At 48.9% G+C, this 9,242-nt stretch overlaps 1 protein-coding gene across 1 annotated transcript in view; it reads right to left on the minus strand.

The window, feature by feature from the left end:
* The window catches only part of LOC109876872 (receptor tyrosine-protein kinase erbB-4), a gene marked incomplete at both ends in the record, with an annotated part of 19,384 nt that extends 10,459 nt beyond the window's left edge, over positions 1-8,925 (minus strand). Inside the window, 2 exon segments of the mRNA XM_031819987.1 lie at positions 7,137-7,250; positions 8,787-8,925. Of these exon segments, the coding sequence (XP_031675847.1) occupies positions 7,137-7,197 (61 nt within the window).
* Between the last annotated feature and the right edge of the window lie 317 nt (positions 8,926-9,242).

Below are 9,242 nucleotides of genomic sequence, written 5' to 3' on the forward strand. Positions count from 1 at the left end.
TAACGCACCACATAGGGCATAGGGTACCATTTGGGCCGTAGCAATCTGAGCCAATTCCCACCGGCTAATGAATTCATTACATTGGTATTAATTACACTTATAGACCGGAAGTAGAGCAAAGTGTTTCTGACAGAGGCCTGACCGGGGTGAGTATGGCTGGCATTAACTGGTTGTAACCAATTTTTGATTGTGATTTATACGAGTCATTTCAATACCTGAAATGTTAATTTGTTATCATTTCCCAGAGTTCCTCTGGGCCATCCCTCATTACCCCGCCTGTCCCCCTGACAGTATAATCAAGAGATGTGGAATCGATAGACACACATATCTCTGAGCACTGAGGCTGAGAAACATCATTCATCAGCATTGGGGAGGAGACAGAGAGGGAAGGGGTGGAATATGGGAGGAGGACAGAGAGGGAAGGGGTGGAATATGGGAGGAGACAGAGAGGGAAGGGGTGGAATATGGGAGGAGACAGAGAGGGAAGGAGTGGAATATGGGAGGAGACAGAGAGGGAAGGGTGGAATATGGGAGGAGACAGAGAGGGAAGGGGTGGAATATGGGAGGAGACAGAGAGGGAAGGGGGGAATATGGGAGGAGACCGAGAGGGAAGGGGTGGAATATGGGAGGAGACAAAGAGGGAAGGGGTGAATATGGGAGGAGACAGAGAGAGAAGGAGTGGAATATGGGAGGAGACAGAGAGGGAAGGAGTGGAATATGGGAGGAGACAGAGAGGGAAGGGGTGGAATATGCGGAGGAGACAGAGAGAGAGGAGGGAATATGGGAGGACACAGAGAGGGAAGGAGTGGAATATGGGAGGAGACAGAGAGGGAAGGGGTGGTATATGGGAGCAGACAGAGAGGGTAAGGGGGGTACAACCATAAATACATGAATAGTGGAATACGTCTGGAAGTGGGTTTAAGGAAAGGTTCAGTACCACTGGGAGAAATGTGAGTTCTGGTATGTGGGTACTTTTGGGACAGATGTCATTATGGGATACCTTTGGGACAGATGTCATTATGGTGGGTACCTTTGGGGCAGATGTCATTATGGGGGTACCTTTGAGACAGATGTCATTATGGGGATACCTTTGGGACAGATGTAATTATGGGGATACCTTTGGGACAGATAAAATTATGGGGGTACCTTTGGGACAGATGTCATTATGGGGATACCTTTGGGACAGATGTCATTATGGGGATACCTTTGGGACAGATGTCATTATGGGGATACCTTTGGGACAGATGTCATTATGGGGGTACCTTTGAGACAGATGTCATTATGGGGATACCTTTGGGACAGATGTCATTATGGGGATACCTTTGGGACAGATGTCATTATGGGGTTACAATATGTGGATACCTTTGGGACAGATGTCATTATGGGGATACCTTTGGACAGATGTAATTATGGGGTAGAGTATGTGGGTACCTTTGGGACAGATGTCATTATGGGGATACCTTTGGGACAGATGTCATTATGGGGGTTACAATATGTGGATACCTTTGGGACAGATGTCATTATGGGGATACCTTTGGGACAGATGTAATTATGGGGTAGAGTATTGTGGGTACCTTTGGGACAGATGTCATTATGGGGATACCTTTGGGACAGATGTCATTATGGGGTTACAATATGTGGATACCTTTGGGAAGATGTCATTATGGGATTACCTTTGGGACAGATGGTAATTATGGGGTAGAGTATGTGTGGTACCTTTGGGACAGATGTCATTATGGGTTACATATGTGGATACCTTTGGGACAGATGTCATTATGGGGATACCTTTGGGACAGATGTAATTATGGGGTAGAGTATGTGGGTACCTTAGGGACAGATGTCATTATGGGGATACCTTTGGGACAGATGTAATTATGGGTAGAGTATTGGGTACCTTAGGGACAGATGTCCATTATGGGGGTAGAGTATGTGGGTACCTTAGGGACAGATGTCATTATGGGTAGTATGTGGTACCCTTAGGGACAGATGGTCCTTAGGGGGTAGAGTATGTGGGTACCTTAGGGGACAGATGTCATTATGGGATAGAGTATGTGGGTACCTTAGGGACAGATGTCATTATGGGGTAGAGTATGTGGGTACCTTAGGGACAGATGTCATTATGGGGTAGAGTATGTGGGTACCTTAGGGACAGATGTCATTATGGGGTAGAGTATGTGGGTACCTTAGGGACAGATGTCATTATGGGGTAGAGTATGTGGGTACCTTAGGGACAGATGTCATTATGGGGTAGAGTATGTGGGTACCTTAGGGACAGATGTCATTATGGGGTAGAGTATGTGGGTACCTTAGGGACAGATGTCATTATGGGGTAGAGTATGTGGGTACCTTAGGGACAGATGTCATTATGGGGTAGAGTATGTGGGTACCTTAGGGACAGATGTCATTATGGGGTAGAGTATGTGGGTACCTTAGGGACAGATGTCATTATGGGGTAGAGTATGTGGGTACCTTAGGGACAGATGTCATTATGGGGTAGAGTATGTGGGTACCTTAGGGACAGATGTCATTATGGGGTAGAGTATGTGGGTACCTTAGGGACAGATGTCTTATGGGGTAGAGTATTCGTGGGTACCTTAGGGACAGATGTCATTATGGGGTAGAGTATGTGGGTAACTTTAGGACAGTGTCATTATGGGGGTAGAGTATGTGGGTTACCCTTAGGGACAGATGTCATTATGGGGTAGAGTCATGTGGGGTACCTTAGGGACAGATGTCATTATGGGGTAGAGTATGTGGGTACCTTAGGGAAGATGTCATTATGGGGTAGAGTATGTGGGTACCTTAGGGGACAGATGTCATTAATGGGGTAGCAGTATGTGGGTACCTTAGGACAGATGTCAATTATGGGGTAGAGTATGTGGGTACCTTAGGGACAGATGTCATTATGGGGGTAGAGTATGTGGGTACCTTAGGGAACAGATGTCATTATGGGGTAGAGTATGTGGGGTACCTTAGGGACAGATTTTAATTATGGCGTAGATGAGTATGTGGGTACCTTAGGGACAGATGTAATTATGGGGTAGAGGTATGTGGGGTACCTTAGGGACAGATGTCATTAATGGGGTAGAGTATGTGGGTACCTTAGAGGAACCAGATCGTCATTATGGGGTAAGAGTATGTGGTACCACCTTAGGACAAGATGTCATTATGGGGTAGAGTCATGTGGGGTCACCCTTAGGGACAGAATGTCGATTATGGGTTAGAGTATGTGGGGTACCCTTAGGGGACAGATGTCATATGGGGTAGAGATATGGAGGTACCTTAGGGACAGATGTCATCATGGGTAGAGTATGTGGGTACCTTAGGGACAGGTTGTCATTATGGGGATAGAGTATGTGGGGAACCGTAGGTGACAGATGTCCATGTATGGGGTAGAGTATCGTGGGGTACCCTTAGGGGACAGATGTCAGTATGGGGGTAGAGTATGTGGGTACTCGTTATGTACCAGATGTCCATTATGGGGTAGAGATATGTGGGTACTTAGGGACAGGTGATCATCTATGGGGTAGAGTTATGTGGTGTACCTAGGGACAGGTCGTCATTACTGTCCATGTTCTGACCTGAGGATATCTTCTGTTTTATATTTCACATTTGCTTAGGTCAGGATCGTGACTAGGGTGGGTACGCTAGTTTGTATTGTCTAGGGTTTTTGTATGTCTAGGGTTTTTGTATGTCTAGGGTTTTTGTAGGTCTAGGGGTTTTGTATGTTGGCCTGATATGGTTCCCAATCAGAGACAGCAGCATATTTAGGTAGCCATTTCCTTTTGGTGTTTGTGGGATCTTGTCTATGTGTAGTTGCCTGTCAGCACTCGTTTGTACAGCTTCACGGTTTGTTTTGTTATTTTGTTAGTTTGTTCAGCGTTCATTCTTTAAATGAATGAGAATGTACGTTGGTCTGAATCTTATAACGAACGTGACAGACGATCCCACTAAAAATGGACCAAGCAGCGTGTTCAGGAGGAATAGACCTGGGAGGAGATTTTGGATGGAGCAGGACCCTGGACGCAGGCTGGAGAGTATCGCCGTCCTAAGGAGGAGATAGAGGCAGCGAAAGCGGAACGGTGATATTACGAGGAGTTGTACCAACGAGACATGCACAAGAGGCAGCCCCAGAAATATTTTTGGGGGCACACGGGGAGATTGGCTGAGTCAGGTTGGAGACCTGAGCAAACTCCTCGTGCTTACCATGGGGAGCGTGTGACTGGTGCCACCTGTACCGGTCCCACGCACCAGGCCTCCAATGCGCCTCCACAGTCCAGTACGTCCTGTGCCTGCTCCCCGCACTTGCCCTGAGGTGCGTGTCTTCAGCCCGGTGCCACCTGTACCGGTCCCACGCACCAGGCCTCCAGTGTGCCTCCACAGTCCAGTACGTCCTGTGCCTGCTCCCCGCACTTGCCCTGAGGTGCGTGTCTTCAGCCCGGTGCCACCTGTACCGGTCCCACGCACCAGGCCTCCAGTGTGCCTCCACAGTCCAGTACGTCCTGTGCCTGCTCCCCGCACTCGCCCTGAGGTGCGTGTCTTCAGCCTGGTACCACCAGTGCCGGCACCACGCACCAGGCCTCCAGTGTGCCTCCACAGTCCAGTACGTCCTGTGCCTGCTCCCCACACTCGCCCTGAGGTGCGTGTCTTCAGCCTGGTACCACCTGTACCGGTCCCACGCACCAGGCCTCCAGTGTGCCTCCACAGTCCAGTACGTCCTGTGCCTGCTCCCCACACTCGCCCTGAGGTGCGTGTCTTCAGCCTGGTACCACCAGTGCCGGCACCACGCACCAGGCCTCCAGTGTGCCTCCACAGTCCAGTACGTCCTGTGCCTGCTCCCCACACTCGCCCTGAGGTGCGTGTCTTCAGCCTGGTACCACCAGTGCCGGCACCACGCACCAGGCCTCCAGTGTGCCTCCACAGTCCAGTACGTCCTGTGCCTGCTCCCCACACTCGCCCTGAGGTGCGTGTCTTCAGCCTGGTACCACCAGTGCCGGCACCACGCACCAGGCCTCCAGTGTGCCTCCACAGTCCAGTACGTCCTGTGCCTGCTCCCCACACTCGCCCTGAGGTGCGTGTCTTCAGCCTGGTACCACCAGTGCCGGCACCACGCACCAGGCCTCCAGTGTGCCTCCACAGTCCAGTACGTCCTGTGCCTGCTCCCCACACTCGCCCTGAGGTGCGTGTCTTCAGCCTGGTACCACCAGTGCCGGCACCACGCACCAGGCCTCCAGTGTGCCTCCACAGTCCAGTACGTCCTGTGCCTGCTCCCCACACTCGCCCTGAGGTGCGTGTCTTCAGCCTGGTACCACCAGTGCCGGCACCACGCACCAGGCCTCCAGTGTGCCTCCACAGTCCAGTACGTCCTGTGCCTGCTCCCCACACTCGCCCTGAGGTGCGTGTCTTCAGCCTGGTACCACCAGTGCCGGCACCACGCACCAGGCCTCCAGTGTGCCTCCACAGTCCAGTACGTCCTGTGCCTGCTCCCCACACTCGCCCTGAGGTGCGTGTCTTCAGCCTGGTACCACCAGTGCCGGCACCACGCACCAGGTCTCCAGTTTGCCTCCACAGTCCAGTACGTCCTGTGCCTGCTCCCCACACTCGCCCTGAGGTGCGTGTCTTCAGCCTGGTACCACCAGTGCCGGCACCACGCACCAGGCCTCCAGTGTGCCTCCAGAGTCCAGTACGTCCTGTGCCTGCTCCCCACACTCGCCCTGAGGTGCGTGTCTTCAGCCTGGTACCACCAGTGCCGGCACCAGGCACCAGGTCTCCAGTGCGCCTCCACAGTCCAGTACGTCCTGTGCCTGCTCCCCACACTCGCCCTGAGGTGCGTGTCTTCAGCCTGGTACCACCAGTGCCGGCACCAGGCACCAGGTCTCCAGTGCGCCTCCACAGTCCAGTACGTCCTGTGCCTGCTCCCCACACTCGCCTGAGGTGCGTGTCTTCAGCCTGGTACCACCAGTGCCGGCACCACGCACCAGGTCTCCAGTGCGCCTCCACAGTCCAGAGCTTTGGACTGTCACGTTCTGACCTGAGATATCTCTGTTTTCTTTATATGTTGGTTAGGTCAGGGTGTGACTAGGGTGGGGACGCTAGTTTTGTATTGTCTAGGGTTTTTGTATTGTCTAAGTTTTATAGGTCTAGGGTTTTATAGGTCTAGGGTTTTATAGGTCTAGGGTTTTATAGGTCTAGGGTTTATGTATTGTCTAGGTTTTATAGGTCTAGGGTTTTATAGGTCTAGGGTTTTTGTATTGTCTAGGTTTTGTAGGTCTAGGGTTTTATAGGTCTAGGGTTTATAGGTCTAGGGTTTTATAGGTCTAGGGTTTTATAGGTCTAGGGTTTATGTATTGTCTAGGTTTTGTAGGTCTAGGGTTTTTATAGGTCTAGGGTTTTATAGGTCTAGGGTTTATGTATTGTCTAAGTTTTATAGGTCTAGGGTTTTATAGGTCTAGGTTTTATAGGTCTAGGGTTTTATAGGTCTAGGGTTTTATAGGTCTAGGGTTTATGTATTGTCTAGGTTTTGTAGGTCTAGGGTTTTATAGGTCTAGGGTTTATAGATCTAGGGTTTTGTAGGTCTAGGGTTTTGTAGGTCTAGGGTTTATGTATTGTCTAGGGTTTTGTATTGTCTAAGTTTTATAGGTCTAGGGTTTTATAGGTCTAGGGTTTATGTATTGTCTAGGGTGTTATAGGTCTAGGGTTTATGTATTGTCTAGGGTTTATGTATTGTCTAGGGTTTAGGTATTGTTAGGGTTTTGTAGGTCTAGGGTTTTGTAGGTATAGGGTTTTGTAGGTCTAGGGTTTTATAGGTCTTGGTTTTATAGGTCTAGGGTTTTATAGGTCTAGGGTTTTGTAGGTCTAGGGTTTTATAGGTCTAGGGTTTTATAGGTCTAGGGTTTATGTATTGTCTAGGGTTTTGTAGGTCTAGGGTTTTGTAGGTCTAGGGTTTTGTAGGTCTAGGGTTTTGTACGTCTAGGGTTTTGTAGGTCTAGGAGTTTTTGTATTTCTATGTTAGCCTGATATGGTTCCCATTATGGGGGTACAGTATGTGGGTACCTTTGGGACAGATGTCATTATGGGGGTACAGTATGTGGGTACCTTTGGGACAGATGTCATTATGGGGGTACAGTATGTGGTACCTTTGGGACAGATATCAGTGCAGGGGATGCACATCTTGATGCGGTTCTCCTCTACTTCCATCTTGTTGCTGGGACAAGCCCTCACACAGGAGCTGTGGTCCACCACAAAGTTATCTGGGACACAACACACAGATATAACAACTTTACTCTACATATTATAGAAACTCTTCCACAGGGCTGTCCTAGATGGTTGTCTATAACTTTACTCTACATATTACAGAAACTCTTCCACAGGGCTGTCCTAGATGGTTGTATAACTTTACTCTACACTTTACAGAAACTCTTCCACAGGGCTGTCCTAGATGGTTGTCTATAACTTTACTCTACATATTACAGAAACTCTTCCACAGGGCTGTCCTAGATGGTTGTCTATAACTTTACTCTACATATTACAGAAACTCTTCCACAGGGCTGTCCTAGATGGTTGTCTATAACTTTACTCTACACTTTACAGAAACTCTTCCACAGGGCTGTCCTAGATGGTTGTCTATAACTTTACTCTACACATTATAGAAACTCTTCCACAGGGCTGTCCTAGATGGTTGTCTATAACTTTACTCTACACTTTACAGAAACTCTTCCACAGGGCTGTCCTAGATGGTTGTCTATAACTTTACTCTACACTTTACAGAAACTCTTCCACAGGGCTGCCCTAGATGGTTGTCTATAACTTTACTCTACACTTTACAGAAACTCTTCCACAGGGCTGTCCTAGATGGTTGTCTATAACTTTACTCTACATATTACAGAAACTCTTCCACGGGGCTGTCCTAGATGGTTGTCTATAACCTTACTACATATTACAGAAACTCTTCCACAGGGCTGTCCTAGATGGTTGTCTATAACTTTACTCTACACTTTACAGAAACTCTTCCACAGGGCTGTCCTAGATGGTTGTCTATAACTTTACTCTACACTTTACAGAAACTCTTCCACAGGGCTGTCCTAGATGGTTGTCTATAACTTTACTCTACACTTTACAGAAACTCTTCCACAGGGCTGTCCTAGATGGTTGTCTATAACTTTACTCTACACTTTACAGAAACTCTTCCACAGGGCTGTCCTAGATGGTTGTCTATAACTTTACTCTACATATTACAGAAACTCTTCCACAGGGCTGTCCTAGATGGTTGTCTATAACTTTACTCTACACTTTACAGAAACTCTTCCACAGGGCTGTCCTAGATGGTTGTCTATAACTTTACTCTACATTTACAGAAACTCTTCCACAGGGCTGTCCTACATGGTTGTGTGCATGTGTCTATGTCAGTCCCCTGAATTGATTTGTACATCAATAGTTTTGGGTCATGGGTCATGCCAGCATTATGCTTGGTGTGGGTCATTGGTCATGCCAGCATTATGCATGGTGTGGGTCATGGGTCATGCCAGCATTATACATGGTGTGGGTCATTGGTCATGCCAGCGTTATGCATGGTGTGGGTCATGGGTCATGCCAGCATTATACATTGTGTGAGTCATTGGTCATGGGTCATGGGTCATGCCAGTGTTATGCATGGTGTGGGTCATGGGTCATGGGTCATGCCAGCATTATGCATGGTGGGGTCATGGGTCATGCCAGTGTTATGCATGGTGTGGGTCAAGGGTCATGCCAGCGTTATGCATGGTGTGGGTCAGGTAAGCGGTTCTTACGGGGACACTTCTCCACACAGAAGGATCCATAGGTGTACTTGGCCCGTGGGTTGGATTCCAGCTGGAAGGTGGTGGGGTTGTACACAAAGGGCTGGGGGCACTGGGTCACGCACGCCCCGCTGTCGTTGAAGTTGGTGCAGGCCTGGAACGGAAACATTAGGAACACACAGTCTGAGGGTATAGGAGCGTGGGGTAGGACTCAATTTACCCAGCCACAGTAATTACATTGACGTTGTCGTTGTTTAGAAACTACTGTCTGGGCAAACACATCTTATTCTGAAATGTGTAAGCATGTACGTGTAAGAGCAGTCTACCTGGTAGCGGTATGTTTTACAACAGACTACCTTGAACCATATGGGGATTTTACTCACAGTGGGATACAGAGCTATTCTGTAAACACTACGAGGTGGGTTAGATGGGATTGAGCCCTGAGGAACACAAGGACACACACCACTG

Source organism: Oncorhynchus kisutch, unplaced genomic scaffold (genome assembly GCF_002021735.2).
Source record: "Oncorhynchus kisutch isolate 150728-3 unplaced genomic scaffold, Okis_V2 scaffold2931, whole genome shotgun sequence".
Taxonomy (NCBI): Eukaryota; Metazoa; Chordata; class Actinopteri; order Salmoniformes; family Salmonidae; genus Oncorhynchus; species Oncorhynchus kisutch.